Genomic DNA, 26,614 nt, shown 5'->3' on the forward strand with positions numbered 1-26,614 from the left:
GACATTACAAATTCACTGTTTACTGATATTCTGTGAGTAGTTTGAATAGAATTACTTGAAAAGATTGTCTTGCATTGAATCATGTTTTAATTTTATATTATTTTGTCTCAAAATATTTTGTTCCCAGACCGCTTAGCGAAAGTGGTATTGCACACAAATTGGAATTTCAAGTTACTCCCTCTGAGTATGCACAAGTTAGGAAATCAAAAGAACCTCTCTCTCCGCCACCCACACCAACCATTGCACCTATATCGGAACAAAAAATTGAAAATGGTGCACAAAAAGCTGCCACAAATGCACAAAGAACTCCATCGATGATTTGGCATGTACCTGGAACATTACCAAAACAGCCTGATAGCGGGGAACCTGAGAAGTGAGCATTTTTTTACTAGTTTACTATAATTCGCGAAATACAAAATTTTGTTTTGGAAATGTTCTAATTTTAATACTTTTATCAGTTTTAATGCTACTAATGTCTTAGAAAAAAAGTTAGTGTAGGCCCCTAGCCCCCTAACATAGTTGGCAAGTTGGTTATCTCATGTTCGTACCCTGTGCAAAATGTTTATCATGCAGTATCAAAGCAATTCCCTTCCCCAATCATAAAAATTGTTTTAGATACAACAACTTATGCTTGTCAAGATGCCTTTTTTCAAATAGGAGGTATGAAATATAACATGAATATAGCATAAATGCAGTTCTAGACTTCTGCTATTCTATACGATGTTGTATTCAGTTCTCTATTAAAGGAGTAATTCTGGTATAAAGGTTTGAGGATAAATAGATAACACTCTTACTTTTCTATATAAAATGACTGCATTTCAACTGAAGCAGGAACTCTGCAGATAGGTGGATTGTGGTTTATTTTCTTGCTTTGTGAAAACCCTGTTTATTAAGTTCTTAGACCTTGATTCGCCTCTTAGACTTCTGACGTAGATTTGGCCTACATTGGAGATGATTTTTGTGAGCAGAAAACGTACATGGCCAATGTAGCTGTTCACCACATAACAGATTGAAACACCCTTTGTTGCACAATTAATGTTAATTATACTCTCACTGTGGTCTGTGGACAGACTGTCTAGCCTAGCGCATTTTTTCATATTTCACTTACAGCACAGTCGAGGGGTAAATTTTATGATCGAATCTTGCCAAACTGAAGTACTGTAGTTGTTGTAGGTTTGTGTGGAAAAAAATATTATTCATTTCATGTTGAATGTTTGTTTTTGCAACTGTTGGAACATTATTTTAAGTTGTTTATCATTATTACCAATATTTGTTAAGGAAATCAAATTGGTGAAATAATATTATTAAACAAGAGATAATGAATATGGATTAAGATAATAATGGATAATTGTTATTTTACTGTCATTTTTAAAACCGAAGCCCAGAAAATATTTGAATGGCAATAATAAAATAGCCTTGTATGAGACATAGTTGCAGAAACACAATCATTTGTCCAAACAACAATATAACAAAACGACCTATGGGTCACAGTACATTCATACTTTGTTTTGTTGAATATGGCTATACAGAATTGATGATAAGCAAAAATGTTATGGCGCAGATTTCAAATTTGTAAAGAATGTATGGTAGTTTGAAAATAATTCTGAAATAATCCAATGCTCTCAAAATGTTTTTTTTTTAAAACCAATTTCACCTTAATTACATGTATATAGATATCTCTTGTTATAATTGAAATACATTATCCTTGATAACACAACTACAACTAGCATACCAATTTCTCTGACACAGGAATATTATGTTCTCTAATTATACTTCACACAATATACAGTCAGCTGATAGCAATATCGCATATTCAGGCCACTCTTGATGAGAATTGATCATACAGAATGTTTTGATTGATAAAAAATTTCGAAAGCGTAGGTTGCACACTCAATCATAACAAACAATTGCATCACACAGTATTCTCATGATTCATGACAGCGTAGGTTTATATCATGTTTGTCCTTAGATTCATACCTACCTGTCATTGCACAAAACAGATGCTGATACTCACCGAATCATGATGTGTGTATTAAAGTTAGGTTCAGGACAATATATAGAAATGTATATTCAATTTACTAATGCATTGTGTATTGAACCTCAAGCGTTTTCTCCTAGCTTTCTTCTTACTTCAGATCTGTATGTAGCAGGTAGTAGCAGATTGATAAACAAGGGGCAGCATATTTCTCTCACCAAGAAATTGTGAATAAATATATGAGCTTTTGTAATTTTTTCAGACGAAACGAGATATAACTTAATTATCATTATAATTATTTCCTTATTAAGTTATATCTTTTTTTGTCCGAAGAAATTGGACTATACTTGTTGTTTCATGGAAAGATATTATGTTATTTATTTGTATATTGGTTATTTGAATGAGTGAAACAGTTCGTCTACTTCAAGTCAGCTCCTGAGCAACTGGCTTGTATTTTGAATGCAATAATTTGTTTAAATTGAAAAATGTATTTGACAAATTGGTTGAATATGATTAGAATCTTGGAATGCTTGTTATCATGCTTAATCATGTTTTAAAAATAGTTATTTTCATTGTGCAAGTATTCATGTGTTTGAAATTTTCTATCCTCTGCACTTAAATATCATTTTAATACATGCTTGTAGCAAATAAACCGGGTATGAGATGGAAAATGAAATCATAATAACACCAACATATTTAAAAAAAAAAAAAATTTTGCGGTAGGCTACTTTCCTATATGATTTTCATACAATAATCTCTTTATAAAAAACAATACAACAATGTACTCTTGAGTGCTATTGTCGAAGTTTAATTTTATGGTTTGGCTTGTTTATATTTGCACTGTATTGATTAGTATCTTTAGATTTTCAAAGCCATGCACCATATGCATTCTATATAGCAGTCATTTTGCGGAATCGAAATTCTTCCAGAGTTTAATTTTAATGCAAATCCTTAGTTAGGATTTACAGATGACTAAAATATTAGGATAGTAAGATAATCATAATTGCACATTTGTCAGACTTTGTGTGATAAATCTATTCTTGTATTTAAATTTGACAAATTGGGCATATATTAGTACTAAATTTTTATTATACAATTCTGTAAATGGATTCGGAAAATTCAAAAAAAGGTTTGAAAGGCCTAGTGTATATTGTATGAAACTAAATATAAATATAATTTAGAGTGTTTAAAATTTCTTCAGATTTAGTTATGTTATAATCTGTTATGGTCATACAAGATTTTTCTTATTAATAATTAGGATGGTTTAAATGGTAATTAAGCGAGGGTCAGGCTGTACTTCACTGTGTGTGTATGTGCTACAACATAGATCCGAAATGCTGTTATTCCAACCTTCCAGAATGCCAGACTGTTTCGGCAATGTAGAAATAGTAGAGGTTGCCCATAAAAGACGTAAAAAACATCTATTACATCGAAGGTATATGAATACTTGTGGTTACTTTGTTATTAAATTACCAGTCTTCATTTATCCAATTTAAACAAGGCACAGATATAATAAAATTCTGAAAAAGTCAGATTATGCTGTCATAAACATTTACAACAATAATACAATACATTGCTTGGGATCATGGTATATGTGCTAACTTTTCTGAGTAAAAATGTACATTTGAAAATTGAAATGTTTTTTATAGTTGTAAAATGCTTGTCTGAAGAAGTCTGACCTCGGTCAGACGAAACGTTACAGAAATATATTTGTGTTCGTGTGCAGAAAGACTCTTGAATTGAATAGAATAGCCATTTACACTCTTGCTACAGCATCCTTGCGTAATATGCATACGGATCCACCTGCGCAAAGGCATAGAGAGCAAGGAAAGGTAGTTAGTTTCACGTAACCTCAACTGTTATAAAAAGTTATAAAAATTTTGCATTAGCGATATTATCCTTCTTTTGGCTTTTATTTATGCATACACAAGTCTTATATTGCTAATTTATTCACTGCAGACCAGCATTCACAGCTTCACGACCTTCTTACAAGAAAGCAGTTCATCCGGAATCTCCCTCTATGACCGGAGAAATAGGGGTTAGTCATTTTGCCCTTTTTATTACCCCTAACCTAGTCAATTCCCTCCAAAAAAATTTGAATAGTGCTAATTTTCTCCATTTTTTATTTCTTTTTTTTTTTACTATAATATTGTGTCAACCATATCTCTTGTAGGACCAATTTGTCAAATTCAAGCTGGTTGACGATGGCAAAGCATCACCTGTTCCTGCTCCGAGACAGCCTGGTCGTGTTGAAGATATCACAAAATCACCTCCGAAACCAAGTCGTCGATCTGCAGCTCCAACTAAATCTTCTAAGTTTGCGTAAGATGTGTTTGTTAATGTATCACTATTGTGTTTCCTTTTAAAGGTGCAGAATATCTGTAATATGAAGATTACAAAAACTGAATACTTGGAACTTATTAGATAATTACAGTTTATGAATTGAAAAGAAATGTAGCTAAAAGGCTGATACATTTAGTTCTTATCTAGATACTTCATAAAATAGTTGAACTAATGACTTTTTTCAATAGGGATGCTTGAATCATGGTATAATTTAGTTTAGTACATACAGTATACATCCGATTATCGAAAAGTTTTTTAGAATACAATACCTCTGGCATAGTAATTATTTGGTTTTGGTCATTTCTGTCTATTCATATCTTCATATTTCAAATTGTGAAGTCAAGTATCTAATGTTGTTGATGTTATTAATTGAATAAGCCTACACATCAGAATTAGTTTAAAATCCAAAATTATTCAATTCGCTATTTTCCAATTTTTACTTCCCTCAATCTTGTCTCAATTATTACTAGGAGAGCATTATTTAACAAAAATATTTATTTTTATATAATTTTTTTATTATTATTCAGGTGAACTATTAAGATACTTTTCCATTCGCATAAAATTCAAAATAATTAATATCATAGGCAGGTTTAAGAAAATACGTAGGATGTGAGAGTACAGTGTTTCACCTGTTACCTATTGACCTAAGATTTTGAATAACAATATATTTTCACAGGATGTACAGTCAGATATTTCGAAGTTTCATATGAAAAATGTGTTAAAATAATAGTAAAATATTCACAATTTTACAGTCATTGGTTACTGGTTTCTTTGTCAAATATTGTGTGCTGACAAATTGAAACCATCTATAAATGGATATTACAAACTTTTTAGTTACAAATAGTCCTTGATCAGTAATCTATTTTTTCATCATACAAAAAGTACGCATTGCACAGAATCTAGAATGAACTAAAAATGTCATTTCAGCATAAGTAGAGATACCAAGAAATGATTACTTTGAAAAAGTTTAACATTAAATCATACTCTACTATTGTCATGTTGTTTTTCAAAAGTTACTGTTATTTTCAAGTTTTCCAAATTAAATCATATGTTAATTTCAATTCTTGTTGTATTAAAAATATATGATATATATATCATAATTTTGCTGCAACATACGTTTTGAATATTTAAAATCTGAAATAAATATAAACCTGAATTTTACTTACCAAATTATTTGCATGCATTATTTTCTGTAGACCTTCATTTTTAATGGTATTATAGATGCTATTTTTTCATGAGCTCTTGAGAAATCTCCTGATTCTTTATTCTATATTTTATTGTAGTTCTATAATATATATTTTTTTTTTTTTCAGAGATGGTCAGATTTCAATGAAAGACTTCAAGTCTGTTGCTGTATTAGGTAGAGGACATTTTGGTAAAGTTTTACTTGCCCAGCATAGACGCACCAGTGATATATACGCCATAAAAGCATTGAAAAAAGGAGACATCATAGCTCGAGATGAAATAGACAGGTAGGTATACATTAGGATCAAATTTTGGCGCTCCAGAAGTATGTGTACCAATATGGAGGTAACTAATTTTGTTCGCCTACTTTACATCGAGTTGTGTAAAGGGACTGAAACCTATGGGCATGGGCGGACACCCGGGAGGGGGGGCGAAGGGGGCCGTCGCCCCCCCCCCCCCCCCCAATAATTTTGCAAAAAATTTTAATACATGTTGTTTCCGCCTTACAAAATTATCATTTCTGAAAAGTGCGGTAGTCAAGCACAATTAAACGGTTAATAGTTACCGATATTATAACTGTTTTCTTACAATAATGTGGACCAGAGCGCCTTCGGAGCACCTCACATTTTTTCGTGAAACATGCGTGCCCGCACGGGTAATACTCCGTCTTCAAACGCACCGCCGATCACGCGCCACAGTTTGGCACAACTAATTCATTTTTGTACAATTTAATATGGTTTTTTCATTGTCAAAATCTTTCAATAGTGTTATTGTTGGCACTTGCGAGAGAATGAGAGAGGCAAACAACAATTAATTATTATCGCTAAAAAATTAACTAGATCTAAAGTTGTTATAAACAATTTTCACCGCTGGACGTATCTTTTCACGTTATGAATTTCGTGCAAGGACCAGCATAAATTGCGGGCAAAGATCAAAGCATTTACTATGTCGAAACGCCTATTCGACTTTTCAGACCACAGAAACTATCTAAAAAAGATACCCCCCACCCCTTCTGAATTTTTTTGAAAACTGAAAAAGTCGCCAATAACGCGTGCAATAGAAACCCATCCTACGCGCAAAAAGAAAAGTGATGTAAAAAAAATTTTTTTAACAATAGCTTTTATGGGGAATGTGATCACCAGAGCAGAAATTTGCATTTTATGTCGTTTTCTAGATATCTTTCATTGTATACGTGAGCAGTTTTGAGGATAGAATATTTTTTACATCTTTTTTGATATTATTATTATGATAAACATGGTCAAGATTTTTAATAATCGTTCATTGAAATTTTAATGAGCGCGGTGCACTAGACCATGAGATTCTGCCAACGCGCGCCGTGCTCTGTGGGATATGCGCTCCAACTGATTGTGATAACAGAATACTGGTACCGGGACCACAACTGGCGTTCAACGAAAGACCTATTTTGGTTTTAATTGGATGTTATATATTTCATAAATTCCATGTACATTTCTGGTACACCTTTCAAAATCCAATGGCCTAACTCAGTTCATATGTTGACGGTACCTACCATGTACGGTACCTATCCCAAAATTGGTGATGTTCAGGGCTGGATTTAGACCATGAGAGGCCCCTTCATATTTTTGAGCTCAGAATTTCTCTCTAAACAACACCACATTTAATTGTTTAAAATTTAAAAATATGAAAGCATTAAAGTTTTCAATCTCCCCTTTCATGGGTGTGAATTTTTAATTAAAAGAATATAAATTTACTTGAGGCAGTTTTGCTTTTAATTTCTTTGATCAAACAACCGCTACAGCCATACTTTAACATAGAAACTTCCAGCAGAATGCGCATAATAATAATTTCCCTTATTATGATGCAAACGACGCAATAATGGCTGTTTACAATGTGGTTGAAATTAGTTGTGTACATAATTTTCTACTCTGAAAAGCTTGATATATATATATACTTTTTGTAGGGTTTAAACTTGTCAAGTTTTCAAAAGAATTACAAACTTCGAAACCGAATTTCGAGGCTCTAGGTTTCAGCCTGCATAGCCTATTGGTAAATCCAGCCCTGGTGATGGTCCCTACAGCAAATTTCTGGCCCTAATCACTCAGCAGATTGAAATAAATGGTTTTCAGAATTTATTAGCAAAGATAGATATTTTAATTAAACATATTTATAGTTCAACTTAAAGCCTGTATAATGATATTATAAATATATGTCCCATTATTACTGCATTGTGAGAAGGCTTTCCACACTATCAAGTCTATAAGGTTTTAGCGTCTTCTAATGTCTCAGATGGAAACTTCAGTCTTCATTTCGCATATTCTTTTCATTAATGTTTAATGTAATATCCTAAACGTGACTTCAAATTTTTGAAAATGTTTGAATACCCGAGCTGACTCCTACTGATTTGTTATTAATTTACCTTTTTTTTTATAAATTAACTGTCGTACTTGCTAAGTGTTCACTAAGTGAAAATCTACAGAAAAAAGCAGTGGTTTAATAATGGACTACATTTATAACCGAATCCAAAAATATTCCGTAACTTAGTCAACCCTTCCTCCAAGGAGTTTTTGTTAAATTGTTCAAACATCTTAATTGACTGTTAATCTTGATAGCAAACATGGGGGGCAAGGGGGAGCTGACTGTGATGGTCGTATCGCTCCCCAGTCTATTCGGAATACCAGTAACTGTGTGTTTTGTATATAATTCTTATTGGTTCGATGCTTGTATTCTGGTTGACAAAATAAATCTCCCTCTCGTATTCAGTCATGTTTTTTAACCTAATTACGAGACCGGTATTGTACCATTATAGGTTGGAGATATTCATCTTTTTTGTATACCGGTACCATACAACTATTGGCAGAATGGCCAACATTTTTGTTCGTAGGCCTATTTCAGTATTTACTAAATAATTTAGTTTTCACCTCTTGCAGCCTTGGTATGGTACCGGTAGTTTAAATAACACGACAGCATGCCTTCAGTAAATGATTGCTAGCTGTACAGGTATAAATGCGTAAAACCAGTAAACAAACGTGATAGAAATGGTATGGGTTATAGATTGTCAATGTTAAACGCTTCCAGTACGGGACCCACAGCGTTATTAGCGCCGCATTTGCAACGCATATCCCACAGCGCGTTGGCAGAATCTCATGGTCTAGTGAGAATGACGTCATCGGAAACATCGCGCTCATTAAAATTTTAATGAACGATTATCAAAAATCTTGACCATGTTTATCATGTTTTTTTGCATCATTTTTCTTTTTGCGCGTAGGATGGGTTTTTAATGAATAAGGTCTATTGCCTTTTGCTAAAATCGCCGATTGTTTTCATCATTGTGACCTATTATTTAGGTCGTAAACGCCTTGGCGTTGGCGTTTATCCTCTCTAAATCACAAATTTTCCACAAATTTGTGACACGATGACTATGATAATTATTTTATTTTCGTACAAGCACTGACTTATGAACCCGGCGAGAATTTTAATAAGTATCCATAAGTTGAAAAGCGGCAATATAAAATACTAAAAATAAAACTGTAAACAATATAAGTTTTGTTGAGGCCCGCGACAGTCTAAAAACGCTTTTCTAGGCATCTGAAATCGCAAAATTTCGTGTGCCTACGGCACAAATTACCATATGTTTGCTTGACCTTTAAAAACATTTCGTCACTAAAATCGAAACACGGTCAATTGTGAGCGGGATTTGCCTTTTTATCCATTACTTTTGAATTGACGTCGAAAATTTCCGTGTTAACATTAAACAAAGCTGAGAACGCGACTTTTTCCCGGTTTGTGGTGATATATAAGATAATTAAAGTATATTCGATCAATTTCTGTATTTATTTATGTATTTTCATTGTACTGGAATAACTTTTACTACGTGAGAATTGACAGAAAATTTACGGATTTTTCGAAAGGTTTTATCTTTAAAAATAATCGGAGTGACAACATTGCGATTGAGCGGAGCCAGTAGCCATTGAGAGTACATCTCAAATTTATCGAATTCGCAAAATAGCAAAAATAGGGATCAAAACAATATTTGAACGGGCAGTTTACCACACATTTTTATGTCCGCGGATTGTCGTGGTGTTTTAGAGTTTCTCTTGTTTTGTCGACTCAACCGCAGTTTAAATTGAAGACAATTAAATTAATAAATCAAGACATTTTGAATATGCCCGTATCGGTCTTTGATTGATTACTTTGCACAAGTAAAAAATCATTTTTCGTTGAAAAAGTCGGCTCTTTTAACAAGTGGCGTAATCGCGGCAACTGTTTCGCGTGGATTTCGAGGCGGTGAATTTGTATTTTTGATTTTCTAGTATACTTTATAATTATTTTCATTGTATGAAGTAAAATTGTACTATTTATATGTGGGATTTTATATCAGATATCGAGAATTTTGTAACGGCGATAACGAGTTCGGAAGATTGCAAAAATATGTATCAAAATTAAATACATCAGGCAGCTTATCTCATATTTTTATGTCCACATATCGCCGTGGTACTTTAGTTTAGTAATATTTTTATTTTGTCGTAAGAAGTCGCAACCGCGAGTTACGTTGCACACAATTAAATTAATATATGAGGACATTTTTGAATCTCGTGGCTGTCATGGATTGAATATTTTACGCGACAGAAAAATCATTATACGCTAAAATAGGCGGCTTTTTTAACAGATAATTCAAGAAATTGGTTCAGTGACGCGCAAGTACCGTGTCTAAGCGAAGCATCCTAGGTACTCGATATATGAGTAGCAAAATGACATTCTAATACTTCGAGAATGACATCGACAGGTTATTGTTACGTGGCGATACACGGCGCGATGTTTTTCGGTAGGCGATCCAAGTTCGCCCCCCAAAATTATGGAAAGTGTCCGCCCCTGGGCATGGGGTATATTCACTTGGCAAACAAAGACAGTTCTCGAATTTGTAATAGAACTAAAATAAGAAAATAAGTGATTTAATATGTTTGTTTCAACAAAGAATAAGATAAGTAAGATAAGCCACTGATAAGTGAAGAACTCACATTTTTCTGGGAAGGAGGACTGGAATCTATTTGTTTATCATTTACCGTAGTTGGTACACTCTGACTAATATGTGGAATATGAATTCGGTTGTATCCATATAGATAATTCTTGTATAAGTATTTAGAATATTATTTGTAGATTAATTTATGCTGAATTCATATCATACGTTATTTATTTTATTTTTGTAGTTTGATGTGCGAAAGACGAATTTTTGAATGTGCAACAAAAGTTCGACATCCGTTTCTCGTAAATTTATTCGCCTGCTTTCAAACTGTGGATCATGTTTGTTTTGTTATGGAATATGCTAGCGGAGGAGATCTCATGTTACATATTCACACTGATGTATTCTCGGAATATAGGACTGTGTATGTTGAGTTGTATATTATACTTTTAGTGTTGATCTATTTTATCTAAAGGTGTTCTATATAGTACAAAATTTGGAATATTTGACATACTTTATTTGAACATTGAAATTGACCATTAAATCTATTTTGAAAAATTCCCCACCATAGGATGGATATCTGAGCAAATCCATATTATGCTTGGATGAGTCGTATTACTATAAAATCAGCAGAAGAACAAAAACCAGTCCACAAATTTATTAGGTGGAAGTTTCTAAAAACGATGCGATTTTTTGAACTAGTATGTTTATTGAACAGAAACAGTTACTATTAATCACTTTATCAATATTGTATAAAAATGAAAGTTTCCACAGCCTGTCTGAGCCAAACTTTGTGTGCTACAATTTGATTTGTTTTATATTTTCTAGGTTTTACACTGGCTGTGTTGTGCTTGGACTTCAATATCTTCATGAAAATAAAATAGTTTACAGAGATTTGAAACTGGATAATTTACTTCTTGATAAAGAAGGATTTGTTAAAATTGCTGATTTCGGACTTTGTAAAGAAGGTTGGTAAATCGTGAGGCTTCAAAGATGTTTCGTTCTTTTTCTGTTAACATTTGTGACAAGACACAAATTCTTTGAAAAGGTGTCTTTTTAAACGGAGCAAAAATGTGTGAAGAAGCAAAATTGAGTTACCGACATTACATTGATTTAAAAACCAATAACAGAGACAGAAATGCTGAATTAGTATAGAAAAACAGTTGGAAAGTTTCCGACATTTATTTATGTAAGATGTACTCCAATACAATTTTTTATGTACTCTCGTATTGTGTGTACCTGGTTAGGGTTAGTCCATAATTTTATTCCGATTTTTCCTCATTTTAGTTCTATTACGAGTTCCTGTACTGTCTGTGTTAGCCAAGTGAATATACCCTCAGCCCATAGGTTTCAGTCCCTTTACACAGCTTGATGTAAAATAGGCAAACAAAATTAGTTACCTCCATATTGGTACACAAACTTCTGGAGTACCATTTTTCATTTATATAATGTTCACCTTGATAAGTCCAGTTAGTTTTGTTTGATCCGTTAATAGAGCAATATGCAAATCATTCATCCTTTTCTAGGTATGGGTCATGGTGACAGAACTGGAACCTTCTGTGGAACACCCGAGTTCTTGGCACCAGAAGTATTAACTGATACATCGTATACGCGTGCTGTTGATTGGTGGGGATTAGGTGTCTTGATATTTGAAATGCTTGTTGGTGAGGTGGGTAGACTTGGATAAGTTAGGTTTTTCTTCGATTTTAATTAATGATCTGAAAGCTGGGTGTTTTCTGATATTGAATGCTGAAACTTCATAATGTTCTACGATTCTTCATCTTATAGGAAATGCAGAGATTGCCTGTTGGAAATATGCTCTTGTATAAAATTACTTTATTGCCGAGCGAATTGTCTTTATACCATATTGTCCTTGGTTTTAAGTACCGGTATGTATTGTGTCTTCCTATTTATTGTTTCCATACATTTATTCTGAAAAAGATTCGCCATTGTTTACTCAATTAATTGCCTCTGAGGTGGCGAACATTGTTTGAACCAGACAACATTATTATCTACAATGCTGTGACCACTCAATTATTTGCCTTTTTCAAAGTTGTAGATTCAATCTTCCTTTTTTAATTCAAATTATTTATATTTATATTCATTTTTTTCCAATGGTAAAGCTTGAAATAGTTTTCTAAATGAAAGTTAAATTTTACTGTTTAGTCTCCATTCCCTGGAGATGACGAGGAAGAAGTTTTTGATTCCATCGTTAACGATGATGTCAGATATCCAAGATTTTTATCTAACGAAGCCATCGGTATTATGAGAAGATTACTCAGACGTAATCCTGAACGAAGACTCGGCGCTAGTGAGAGAGATGCTGAAGACGTGAAAAAGCAGCCATTTTTTAGAGTGAGTTCAGCTGTTTGTTACCAAAGTACAGCGTAACCCAAAAACAAAACCCAGTTCATTTGGAACATATTCTAGAGAGAACATAACTTTAGTGCAAAGCATCTGAATTACTGAAACATTCTGGGTACAATTATACACAAATAGTGGCGCTCCAGAATTGTGCGTACCAATATGGTGGTAGTTAATTTTGTTCGCCCACTTTACATCAAGTTGTGTAAAGGGATTGAAACCTATGGGCAGGGGGTATATTCACTTGGCTAACACAGACAGTCCCCGAACTCATAATAGAACTAAACTAAGGAAAATTGGAATAGAATTATGGCCCAACCCTAACCTGGTACACATATTACGGAAGTACCCAAATAGTAGTGCTCTTTATTTACGAATTCCATAGCAACCAGCATCTACCGAGATTTGTCATAACACAAAGTCGATATGTATCTCCTATCATGACAGAAATTCTTCTAAAACTAGCATTTTTTTGCTCTGCAAGTCAGTGTTCATATGACCTTGTCCAACCTGACATGAAGAAAAAAATATTTCAAAGTCTGTCGAATCATTTTCCTACTTGAAATCCTATCTTATAAATTGGCTTTAAGTTAACAATATCCTGACCTTATATTTTATTTCAGAAACTCGATTGGACCACACTTTTTCAGAGGAAATTGAAACCTCCTTTTGTACCGACTATTGTGAGTATATGACAAAGTCATATTAAAGTATTAATAGTTGTTATGGCAAGATTCTGTCAACTGGTATAATCGTATTAATGACCTGGCGATGGGTTCAAACTTCGTACTCGCCCAGTTCAAACTGAAAAGACTCCTGTCCTTTGAAAAATATTGTAACCCAGTGGTGAGCAACTTCTCCAGTCGGCCGGATGTGGGAAAATGAAGTCCTCGGCGAGCCGGATTATTACAAAAAATACTTCGGTATTCAATCTTTGTTAAATGCTCGATACTCTCTGTCAACTTTACGTTTCTTGGGATATTCCATGGTTAATAAAACTTGATATAAAATCTAATTTCTAAAATCTATTTATATTTAGAATATAAATATAACTAATAACAGAATAACAGCAGTGGGGAATGTTTACAACGCTCCTCTCTGCTTTGACCTCATATTGTTTGTTTAACAAGTGTGCTAACGCAATTGTTTGTTCACTAAGGCAATTGTTTATTTCACCAGCTCGCACTGACAGTGCAGTGAGAGTAGAGCGATCGGCAACTTTCAGGAATGATGCGTCGGACCACATCACAGAGTGTGGTTGAATACAGTCAGCGGGCCGGTCAAAATCTCGTTGGCCGTATGTTGCCCACCCCAGTTGTAACCCCTTGGCTGCTTGTTCATAGCCTTGCTGCCAGTGAAAGGTGTAAAAAATGTCATAGAAAAAAACTTTGTGAAATTTGCAAATTCATTTTCATCATCAAATTATTAATTTTACATTTATATTATGGCTTAATTGTATAATGAAAATTTGGCAAATAATTCCATAATTACTTGTTGTGAATTGATTTATGAAATTAAAAGCACAGTCGTTTTAAATTTCTGAATGAAAGTAATTTGAAATTTCGTTCAAACCTTATTATAGGGATTATGAATTTTGTGAAGACACTGCGGCCTGCAACTTTAGAAAACATTTTAGACATCAAATTTTTTGTATCCTTTTTTAGCGTTCTGCTACTGATGTCAGCAACTTTGACGAAGAGTTTACAAATGAGGATCCGGTTCTTACACCACCACATGAAAATAAAAGGACACTAAGCAGAGGAGAACAAGCACAATTTTCTGATTTTGACTATACTGCGGACTGGTAAAATCCGCTATTGCCACTGGATATAGAATGACTGTTGAATAGTCTAAGACAACACTGCCGTTTCCCTTCGCCTATGTTTGCAGTGCAGTATATCTTATAATAATGTATTGATAACTGACTTAGAAGTTGCATAAATCTGTGATACACTGACACGTAAGGCATTCTGAAATGTTTTCCACATGCTCTTTTCAAACTTTGACTGAGAACTTCATGAAACAATAAATAGTTTAGACGAAAACTAGTTTTGATAATAATCGGTAATTTGGTGGGTTATAAATTATCCCTGATCCCTTTAGGTTTAAAAGTGTTTAATACTGAGTCATGAATTGTGGGCTTGGTACATCTATTAGCTACTTTACATTACATTTCTATGTGTTTGGGTATCTTAGGTCAAACTTATCGGAAATCGGCCAAGCACTTAGTAATAAACATATTTTCTTTATTTTGTGTAAAAATTAAATCAAATTGGTAACATACCGTATGTTCCAAATTTTCATAATCCCTCAATCAACTTGAAGGCAAATGATTTAAGTTCAACTTTCTTTCTTTACAATTTTTGTTTATATGGGTTATGTTGATTGTTCCGTGGGATATAGCATACATTAGTCAATTTTGTAGAATTGTAGTATATCTTCTTAACTGGAACAATAGATTATGTAAATTTCATGTGGCGGATATATTGTAATGCTTGAAAAGGTTTGGCACGATAACTTCAATTCAGTATCCATTTTTTTTTTAAATTTTTATGGAATTAATTCTTAAATTTCTAATCCGGTGTTGCTAAAATAATACATAGGTATATTGCAGTAGTTTCCAATCTATTGGCCGCCTCTTATTATTTCTTTTTTTTATGTGAATTGACCTAATGTTCTGTTACAAATTTTCGTTTCAACATTCAAACTCACAAGTTCAATTCATTAGATTTAGGTAAAATATTATGATATTGAATCGCAGTTCCAGCAGAAGCTATCTAATATTAATCAGTGTTTTTACAAGTATATTACACCGAGTTTGACTAAGATATAATGAGAAAAAGCATTTATCTTTGACCAATACTGGAAAAAATAGCCCAATCGTGTCCTTCCGACAAATTGTCAAGCATATATAATTTAATAAAGGTGCAGTGGTACATTTGCTATATCTGTCTCACTATATATAAATAAATATATATTTAAATTATCATTCTTAAACATGTATGTATTCAGCCAAATATCAATTCAACTTTATACTTTATGAAAATAATTCTGTGTAGAATAACTTGGAATATTACGATAATTTAGAGCAGGGGTGTGCAACATTTTTTTTTGTCGGTGAGCCACACAGCCAATTTTAGACATCTAGCTGGACCACACAAAAAATTTAGTTTTTTCATGTACACAGTAATTAAAATATTCTCACAATGCAAAATTTTGTTTAATTCACTTGGGCACTTTGACACGTGTGACAGAAGTTGTAGCATAAACTGTCGGATTAGGATTTTATGCCTGATGGGAAAAAATCTGATTGTTAACAAGGACCACACTAAATGGCTTGGTGGCCCGAATTGTGGCCCGCGGGCCGCCTGTTGCACACCCCTGATTTAGTGCTTTCATTGAGAATGCTTTCTATATGGATTGTGATACAATTTACAAAACGTTATTCTAGAATTGTATCTTATAGAGCTTGACTTTCCTCTCACGCCCAGATTTTTATTGCACAACAATCATGGGCCAGACGTATAATGATTTTTCATTTTATTTCTATTAATATTTACTCTTAGATATTTACCTTATATTAGGTCAAGATTCTGATTGTTTTGCTGCAATGTTCATTGAAGAATTTTATCGAACGCTGCAATGTTCATTGAAGAATTTTATCGAACGCCACTTTAGGGTTGTATGTGATTCAGTCACCAGAAATCACTCTATTACTAAAAAAAAGTTTTTTTACCAACCAATTATATGTTTCCTGTTTCGTTTAATATGAATCTGTTGTTAGTATTAGTATGATACTGGCAAATCTGGTTCTTTATTGTGAATTATTCTGCATGAAAAATATATGGAAAAGTGTCTTTTATATGTAAATGCACAAGTATATTTTTAATAATTTTGTGCAAAAATAAACTGATCTTTCTATATATTTTTTCAAGATATTTTTGTGAACACATCTACCGATCATTGTGTTGTTGATATATCAAAATGTGGCTTATCAATACCCTGCTGTGCCAAAATTCTACATTTTAGAATAGAATAACATCTTCGATATCTTGCAAGACGTATAAAATGAGTGACTAGCAATATGTTGATGCAAACAGTATTGCTGCAAACCGATTTGTAAATTTTTGATGATTTTGAGAAAATTCACAAAATTGTCAAGCAAAGTTTGCTACTTTTGCTTTTTAAAAAATATTTCTCTGGTAATTAGTTCAAAATTAAAAGTAGCATCGCTCTAGTAGCATCACTCTAAAATAACCTGTGATGAATAACGACTTATATGATGTGTGTGACTACTCAGAATAAGTAAGAATAGTTTTTTATAGCTCATGTGCTATTTGGGTAGATAATTCCAATTATAACTCAGCGAAATAATCATTCTTAGCTATTGTTAAATACTGAAATAACATGAGGTAATGATAGAGCTATTATTCCATTGCCCAGTTTCGATCTAAAACCTGGTTTCAAATGTTTCTAAACTGTTTTTTTTTGCTAATGATATTGATTGCTCGTATCTTTTCTTTTTTGTTTATTGCCGTATGTTATGTGTGATTCGATTTAACTGTCGTTTCTATATTAACGCACACATCGAATATTAACACCAACTATTTGAAATTGAACCATTTTGTGACTTTATTGCAGGTAGTGGTGGGGTGTTAAAGTTTAAACTATACTTACATGAAGACATAATGGAAGTATTGGCCGCCCACGTTTTGCGCCATGTTATATGTGGGTTAGGCTCTGTTGTTTGGGCGCCAGCCAAAAACCAAAAAGTTTGAAACTTCTGTTGGAAAGTAAAGAGAATAAACACAATCGGAACGCATATTTGGAGGTAAAACGGTTATAATATAAAATTGCGATAATGTTCAAATAAATTTTCGACGTACTTGTTGTATTCCCATTTCATCAATACAAATTTATTTGTCGCCAAATTAAATGCTATAGTTAGTACCATTGTATCAAACTAGAATCACCCGAAGCATAAATATGATTTTTCTCCCTCTTCAAACGCACTTGCCGGAATATCTCCAGCCTGTGCTCATACTGAATGAAGTCGATAATCGCATAATATCTATGTTGCCAAAAATTCATGTACCGCAATATTGAACGAGCAAATCATTCCAGTTAGAAATTGATGTACACAATTGAAGTATATGGGGATGATACCAAATTAGTAATAATACAGATTGAGCATTTCTAGAGCGAGGGCTGCGACCTTGTTCCACTCAAATAACATGCGCTATTAACACATGAGTTGTTAAGAGTATTGGAATCCACGGTAACCATCAATCCATGCTCTCGTTGAACTACAATAAGAGTAAATATGTAAGTCTATTCCGTGACATCAGAACAAAGAAGTAATACAGACAAAACAAACATAAAGCAGGCAAAATCTAGAAAGATTTAAAAAGTGCTTATACTTACCTTAAGCAGCGAACAACGTATTATAGAAAATTAAAAAGAAATACTAGTTCACAAAACAAACAGATAATTCGAGCGTAAAAACATGGTTGTGGATGTGGAGTTTGGACACACAATTTCTACTATATTGTATACAAAAAATACCGAGAGTGCAGCAAGCGGTGCACAATATGTGACAAGAACAATATCAAAAGCAGCCTAACTTCATATCAACAACAAATGGAGTAAAATAGAACAAGAACATTCCATGCCCTGTCGTTCCAACTTCAGAGCGATTAGTATTAATAAAAATCTATGTGCTTTGTAAAACTTGCGCTGTGCAAGCAGTCTTTTATGGGAAATCCATTATCAAATTTCACATCCAACCACAGTCAAGTTCTGAAATATTAGCCTTCTGTTTCTGTATTCACTGTCTATAAGATTAAACGCATGCAAAATGGTCGAATGCGACCAAGCTCATGTTAATTAAGCAAGTGAGAGCGCAAACCAAATTGTATTTCGAATTTCTTCAATGTCAAATGAAATTGTTTTTACACGCGATGAGAATAACATAACGCTTGACTACTACACATCGCTGATTGCAAGCTAAATTTGCACAACATATATGCAACAAGGCAATGAAAACTATAATTCCATGCTTTGGTCTCTGCGGTAGGGGTAGCAAATTACTTTGGATCGTGGGCCATACCATGGCAACAATTTTCGCTAATGAATAAACGTGGTTTTAATCAATCTAAAAAAAAAAGAAACATTCGATTTCAATTCTATTCATGAGAAAGATTAACTTATCATTCTCTTCTGCAAAACTTTAAGGTCATGAGTTGTATTGATTGTTGATATTCTCATAAGAGCATGCCGAAGTCATCGCGAAACTGCGACCATCAAGCGAATAACCAGGATTAAAAAAAACATAGTTTCGAAACAATTAAATCGCAATATAAAAATACTTGTATATCTTCGATGATGTTTTAGGCAAAATATTTTAACTTTTGTCGCCAGTACATTTGAATTTAGCTAATATTGAAATATTTTACGTTATTTGAGTGTGGTTAGCTAGGACATGAAATAACTTAATTTGTGACGTCACAATTATTTTATTTATTAGCCAACAATCGTACTTAGAGCAATGTTAATTTTGCAAATTTACAAAAATGGCAAATTTATCATTTACGCGACTTCGACTTGTATCAACAGGTCAAAAGGTCACCCATTATCGTGTTTTTACACGCGATTTTGCGCAACCGAATCAAGCACTTCATCAGTGCGTTACAAGTTTTGCTGGCATTAGTAAATTTTTTGTCTGAAGTATTAATCTTCACCGAAGTTGACTATCAGAGAAAAGAAGACAATCTGTATCATGGAGCGGGATTATTTTTGACATGCATCGACATTCCTCATGACGCTTACATACTGGACAATCCTGTGCATGGTAAGGACATTGGTGGAATTCTGCATAATTTGTTCATGGAGCCCATGAATTGGCTATTTCGGCTATTGGCTATTGGCTGATCATAACATTTCCTGTAACTGAAAAGATGGCGAGGCTTCTAACCGCAGTACTTCGCCATGATAAATGCTCGATCTCTTTTATTGTCAAATTGCTGGGACAAACTGTTGTGGCCACACAGAGTCTCAAAATTAGAAAAGGACTTATTAAAACTTTAAAAATGCTTTTGGTAATATGTAGAGAGCCCGAAAATTTCTTCAGAAAACATCAAAAAACCTGGCGAATAAAAAAATCAGCTAGAAAATTTATTCGTCAGGCAATTAGACGTCATGACAACATTGCTTCAAAGGGACTAAGACTACGAGCAAATGAACATGTGAAAATACGAACATCGAATATACGAAGTTTGGATCGCTCTGAAAAAAATCGTAATGACCCGAATAATGAATCTAAGAACAATAGCATCAAATCCAGGCTCGATGATGGACCCCCGAACCACAACGTAGAATCTACCGAATCTGCAGGAAACAATTCGCCCGCACAGCAACAAGACGAGGAAAATATTCATCCACCCACTAAAAGCGAAACATATTCGTCACCATTCGTTTCTGCATCAGAATACGATTTGCTTCCTGGCAATACAGGATCAACGTCAGCGCCTTTTGACAAGGTGGTCGATGAAGTTCATTTTAACATTGTAGATGTACCGACAATGATTGACCCAACTTTGTCTTATAAAAACTCTACCGAGCATTCTCAACGACTCTCTACAGTTGGAGGTATCTTTAGTCCTACAGAAGAAGAAAAAGCTCCTGATGAGATTGATATGTATACACTCTAAGAAATATTTACCGGCAATCGCCTGGCATTACATATTACTGGAATGTAGTTGTGAAATTTTAATGCGATTTTAAGGTAAATATCACAAGAATTTTCGGTAAAATCGCTGTTGAACACCTGTGAATTTTACAGGATTTTCCTAGTAATCCTTACAATTATTTTCTAGTAATTTTCACCGGCAATGCGTAGTAATATTTACCGACGCTAGCCTGTGAATTTACATTACAAATTCGGTGAATTTACATTCAGAACCCGGTAAAAAGTACCGTAAATCTCCTGGCATTACATTTTACAGGATATGATCAGTAAAAATCACAGACTATTCTATGAAACAAGGTTTATTCAAAAAATAAAAGTGAACGTGAAATGAATGATTGAAAACTTGGAAAAATGAGAAATTGTATAGTGAAAAGTTAGAAATGCGAGGTAAACAGAAACTTCTCGTTGAAGAAGTTTATGCTCGCAGGGTATCCGTTCACATAGTCACTTTAAACAAGTCTCTATAGACAGCCTCTAAGAGAGAATAGTCTATGGCAGAGGGGGAGTCTTTCCGGGTTAGTGTTGCCCATGCTGATTGTATTGCATTATCCATTTGCTTTGAGGAACTCATGGTATTTTCTTCTCCATAACTTCAAGTTATCTGAAATGGAATGTACAAAGAGTTTTACCCAAACAACTCCAAAATTTAAAAATATTACTTAATTTTCGAATAAGATTTAACATTTTGTAGTATTCAATCAATCAATCTAATTCTTTTGCAAGTTGGAAATATCTGAAATTATTCAATTGCATATACTAGCATTCATTACAATATCCCACCTTTCTATAAATTTTCTTTCCCTCTTGGAGTTCAAGGACAAAAATCTGTGGGCAATCAATCGATACAGACTTTTCCAGTATTACCAAACTTTGTAGATGAGATGGAAGAGGTAGGCTACCTGAAATAGTATTGAAATGGAATAAATTATTCAGAAGTCCCTAAATAATAAAAATTACACTCCTAATACTTTATTGTCAGAGCAGATGACAAAGTTTCTCTTTTAACAATTTAAAATTAACATTATAACTAACCTCAAATTCTTCTTCCTTGAAATAACATGTTAGTAAGAATCTCAAATATTATGAAGCCTTAGACATTGACATTTTCATAGTTCAGAGTTGGGGCAGACAATTTGTTCATGCCTGCATAATCAAATTCTTCAGTTTCTAAAAAGAAAACACTGTTAAAAAGGATTGTATTCATTCCCCACCATCATTATATGTAATATGTTCAAATTCGGTCTTATTCAAAAGAGAAATTCAACAAAATTTATAGAATTGGTTTTGGTAAATATGCAGAATATGGTGGATAAATGTTGTTTTGATTAATTTTCTATTTATAGTGTCATAAGTTAAAAGAAAATCTAGTGTTTTTATGACAGTTAAATGTGAATTGCCTAAAATTGCTCTTTTTCAAATGAAACTGTTCTGAATTAGTCCTAGAATCAATAACTTAAAATATCATAATCAAATACAAATCTGTCTGTCTGTAGATGATTTTCAGTCACTGAATCAGTATATAATTATATGAGTAGGCCTATATAATTAATTGATACCTGTTTCTTTTAATGCCACATTCTTCAAGTCACGGTTTCTGGGTGTAGAGCAACGTCACCCCCTCCCCTGTCTGCCTGTTCATGTGTTTCTTGTAGTCCAGCCTGCCAGTAGTCTGAGTTTGCGATCATCATAAAGCTGTTGATCATTTTGACGGTTTACAGGTTTATCTTGATTCAGTAATTAGATGCTAACATTTCATAGTCTAGAGCTGTAAAATGGGCATATTCAGATATTGTATTGCCGTTTCGGCATTTTAACATTTGCCAGTCTACTGACAAAAAAATTCAGATTTGGAAATACGAATCAAGCTCTGGCTGTGGCGGATGTACTGATGTAAGCTAGTCCAATCAACCTTATACCAGTACCGTATACTGCTGTACTGTTATAGCCAGTATGTATTCATATTATCATATATATATATTAATTCAGTAATTGAAACGATAGATCTTACTCTACTTCCCGACTGCCCCATACTGCCATAATCCCACTGAACAATACATTAATACCCAGCACTAAACAACACAACACCTACACTGACATTATTGAATCCAAGATGGCTTACAGAAATACTGCCAACGCAATACTGCAGTAATTACAAAAGCGACCAAGATATGACTGTCGGCCAACCAAATATCAAAATCCAAAAGTCTGGAATTCGTCAAATCAAACGGACAAATTAAGGAGTAAAGCAACAAAAAAACGCGCGTGATTAATTACGCGTTTGAAATATAGCGTCTGATTGGCTGCTCTCCTTAACCAGTGTGCGCGCGCAACATTGACTAATGCCACGCCTCCCATGTCGGTGATTATTACCGACATTTGTCGGTGAATCATTTTACCGACCTCATTTTTTAATTTTTTACCCCTAAAATGACGGTAAAATTTACCGAACATTTCTTAGAGTGTACCATCAACCAGGATGATTTGAAAGGTGCTCAAGTAAGCCATAAAATTAATGGTAAATCTGCGAGTATTGTCGGCGAAAGTGGTGATTTTGCTGATGAAAACCAGTCATGCAAAAATTATCTGTTGGTAAACGAAGATGTAACGAAGTCTATGCTGCTGGTGATTCAAATACCACTAGCCAAAAGGGAAACGGGACACCTCAACATCTCTATAAACCATCGGGGAGGGATAAAGGAGACTGTGTGCCTCACCCATCACCCATCAAACTGACCAGATCATCCGATCATAAACAACCAGGAAAAAACCTTCTTGAGAAACAAATACAAAGTACAAATAATGTACATGCGAATGATCCTGTTTCAGAAGTTGAAATTTCAACTATTCCAGAATATCTGGCAAAATCAAACGCAATTAAAGATGAAGGTAATGCTGATTCTGCTCTGACCAACCACGGAAATTCATCAATCAATGCTTTAGACGAATGTAACGATCCTACGCCAGATGATAAAATATATGATACTGCTTCTTGCTCAGTCAGTCACACTGATTTAAAAAATGATTCCAACAATCACAAGAAAAATCATGTCGTGTCTGCAAAATATGGAAAAAATATCATAAAGGTGAGTTCTGAGATTTTATTCCTTCCAAAAAAATAATTTCTGCTATCGTTTGCAGTTTTTTGAACTTAGGTTTGAAAATATAAGATTGAATCAGCTTAAGACGTATTAGCGGTATTTCTGAACAAATCTAATTTGTCGGAAACTTTTTTCCTGCTAATCTTCCCAACCGTTATTTTTCTCTTTAATTTTTCCAGAATAATATAAAGAAGTCCAGAAAAGAGGCACGTGATCAATTTTGTACTCAAATATGCGCCAAAACTGTGGAAACAAACAAAGACTTTGATGCATCTGTTATTGTTGAGGTTTGTAATCAATGAAAACGGATTGTTACGAGATCGATTAAATGCTGTAAACGTTCTTAATTGCCTTGTCTCCAATTCATGATATAAAATAGCAAATTTTATATCTGAAAGCTTGCTTAGTGAGAATTAATGATAAAAAATCGACTTGGGAAATTGTTGCTCACTTGGGAATTTGCCAATATTTATCATACGCCCATGCAGTTAACGTTTCTAAATATATAAAAAAAAGTAGCAGACCAAGCTCGGAATAAAAACTAGCCTCGCATCAAATGTTAAATGGATTGATAGACCTCACACTGAAATGCATCTTTTTATTTTTTTTAATTCTGTATGTACCATGTGTATTTTCGGCATGTGAAAAAATAAACTGCTGATTGGCTGACAAAATAGACTATTATAATTGAATTTTGTATTTTTGTTTAGGGGAACGATATCTTCTCAAATAGAAAAGATATTTACGAATTTAACTATGAATTGTCAAAGATGAGTCAAAAAGAGAAAAGGGAGTTTTTATTCAAAAGTGAAGTCGACTCATACGATGTTAGCAAAGTATTGTACTACAGACCAGAAGTAAAAATGTACCGAAATAGGAGTTATTTTGCCAAAATGATAGTTCAGATCAATACAATTACAGAAAAATCATTTATTTTATTTTTCATCAGAATTTGATAAAACTAGAAGAAGAAAGAAATAGAATTTCCGAAGAAATTGTTTCATTCAAAAAATATCGTGGCAAATCAAAAAATTCATTTCGATGGATTCGGAAAGCCATTCGAGCTAAATTTAGACCTGGTTTGAAAAAGGAGGACAACTTTAAACTGGAGTCATTGTTGGCCAAAATTCAAACGAAAATACAAATAGAACGTGAACGAAATAATGAATTTCGAAGATTTCTACTTCTGTTGGAGGACAAAGAAGAAGGAGATATTCGGAATGTTCGTAACTCTATAAGAGGGCTAAAAAGCCGTATAGCTAAGAATTTGCACAAAGTGACACAGATTCGAAAACGGTTGGGGAACAATCAGAGCAATTCAGATGTAAATATCGAGCCATTTCAATGTGCTTCTGGATTCCTTGGTACAGATATTCGCAAAGAATATTTACTCCAAATTGAAAATCCAGTCTCGACTTCAACAGATGGATTTCTTCCAAACTATTCTAAAAGTCTTACTCACAAAATGGACAATTCATCTTGTAATCATTCAGCAGCTGGTGTTCAACTTACATATTTTGCATAGCATGCAATTTTCTACATATATATATATGTCAACTCTATATTATATTATTTTATAGTTCCATTCTATCAATAAAAATTTATTTGTATTCGATATTTAGAAATAAATTTTATTGATAGACACATAAAGTTTGATATGTTAGTCTGCTTCTGTCGCATATATTCATTGGACGGTGCTCCAGAAGTATGCACACCAAGATGTCGCACAACCTGAATCCCAACCGGTACAGACATAATATGTTCAGGTTGTGCGCCATCTTGGTGCGCATACTTCTGGAGGTCCCATTGGACAAACAAATCAAAGAGACGTACAAAAGTAAAGAGCCATTTAAGAAGTTTCCCAAAATAAAAAAGTCCTATTTCCAGTGTCACTTATGCCACCGTGCACCATAAGTATGCCAATTGGCGATATAATGTAACTAGAGGGCTATATTGGAGCCTTTCCTCGAAGAAACATCAATTACCGTAAGGAAGAGTATTTAAAATTAGGGCGAATATTACCATATTTATGAAACCTTACATGCTCAGCATTATTTCAAAAATAAATAGACTAGCAATGAAAAATGAAAAAGATTTCACGTTTTTAACTAAAATTTCAGAATGGGTTTGAATAAAAGTATTTTTTGAGCGCTACTTGCATAATTTTGTACAGAATTTCCACTATTTGTAAACTTCAGGGAGACTCCTTTCCAGTATTAACCAAGTTATGCGCAGTGTAATCTGCTTTTAGGCTTATTTAATTGAACAATTTATGCAATATTAGTTTTCAGTCTATACAAAACGTAACTTTAAACCAGAATTGACGTCCAGCTACAGAAGCATAATTATGCTAATTTAGATTCAGTGGATAATCCTTTAGTTGATCTGCTTTCGTGTACGTCGATGTAGATTTCATTGTCCAATTTTGTTAGAGTTGCCAAAATCAACAAATTTTAATAACGCTGTGACGCATCCCTAAGCTTTAACAATAGCTTTAGAATTTACTGATATATTGATTTCATTTTTATGTTTTAAAGAATTTTTAATGATGCTGCTCAGAAAAATAATGTGCTTTTCATTGGTATCGGGGATGAGGAACATTTTCAAATATCTGGGTCGAAATTGTGTTTTTATCACGGCAAAAAAATATTGTGCTTTTCAATGGTATCGGGGATGGGGAACATTTTCAAATGTCTGGGTCGAAATTGCGTTTTTATCACGGAAAAAAAAGTGGATCAAAGATAATTAATCCAAATCTCCATCAATGGGGAGCTTGCTTTTGCGACTAGTCCTATAATCCTTGGTTTGTATTGTGTAGTTTTGAGCTTTGAACATGAAGTCCTTGTATCGGGGCTGAGATTGATTTCCTGTTTTTCCTTGTAATCGATTTTATGAAATTCTTGTGCGAAAACACGGATGCTCATGAATATAAACACCATAAAACGTTATAATAATACGGCAAATCT

General features: G+C 33.6%; 2 protein-coding genes across 4 annotated transcripts in view; both read left to right on the top strand.

The window, feature by feature from the left end:
• Nucleotides 1-17,422, top strand: part of LOC120345127 (serine/threonine-protein kinase N2-like) — a 51,770-nt gene extending 34,348 nt beyond the window's left edge. For both annotated transcript variants that reach the window (XM_039414537.2, XM_039414535.2), the window contains exons 13-22: nt 128-373; nt 3,935-4,013; nt 4,149-4,297; nt 5,632-5,790; nt 10,687-10,863; nt 11,268-11,407; nt 11,966-12,108; nt 12,606-12,794; nt 13,427-13,486; nt 14,468-17,422. In XM_039414537.2, the coding sequence (XP_039270471.2) occupies nt 128-373; nt 3,935-4,013; nt 4,149-4,297; nt 5,632-5,790; nt 10,687-10,863; nt 11,268-11,407; nt 11,966-12,108; nt 12,606-12,794; nt 13,427-13,486; nt 14,468-14,611 (1,486 nt within the window). In that variant the 3' untranslated portion in view covers nt 14,612-17,422. The remainder of the gene's footprint in view (nt 1-127; nt 374-3,934; nt 4,014-4,148; nt 4,298-5,631; nt 5,791-10,686; nt 10,864-11,267; nt 11,408-11,965; nt 12,109-12,605; nt 12,795-13,426; nt 13,487-14,467) is intronic.
• Nucleotides 17,423-23,031: 5,609 nt separating this feature from the next.
• On the top strand, nt 23,032-25,217 carry LOC120344740 (uncharacterized). Of its 2 annotated transcripts, none has more exons than XM_039414052.2 (3): nt 23,032-23,633; nt 23,828-23,935; nt 24,598-25,217. In XM_039414052.2, the coding sequence occupies exons 1-3, from the start codon at nt 23,121-23,123 to the stop codon at nt 25,171-25,173; spliced, it is 1,197 nt and encodes a 398-aa protein (XP_039269986.2). In that variant the 5' UTR covers nt 23,032-23,120; the 3' UTR covers nt 25,174-25,217. The 2 variants fall into 2 exon arrangements, with proteins under 2 accessions (XP_039269986.2, XP_077969230.1); XM_078113104.1 differs by having other exon boundaries at nt 24,359-24,717.
• The last annotated feature ends 1,397 nt before the right edge of the window (nt 25,218-26,614 follow it).

This window comes from Styela clava, chromosome 5, assembly GCF_964204865.1.
Source record: "Styela clava chromosome 5, kaStyClav1.hap1.2, whole genome shotgun sequence".
In the NCBI taxonomy this organism is placed as follows: Eukaryota; Metazoa; Chordata; class Ascidiacea; order Stolidobranchia; family Styelidae; genus Styela; species Styela clava.

Bases quoted from the DNA above. Each gene is read 5' to 3' on its own strand.
- LOC120344740 (XM_039414052.2), top strand. From the start codon at position 23,121: ATGCAAAAATTATCTGTTGGTAAACGAAGATGTAACGAAGTCTATGCT. The intron at 23,634-23,827 runs GTGAGTTCTGAG...TAATTTTTCCAG, and splicing joins ATGGAAAAAATATCATAAAG to AATAATATAAAGAAGTCCAG. The intron at 23,936-24,597 runs GTTTGTAATCAA...ATTTTTCATCAG, and splicing joins ATGCATCTGTTATTGTTGAG to AATTTGATAAAACTAGAAGA.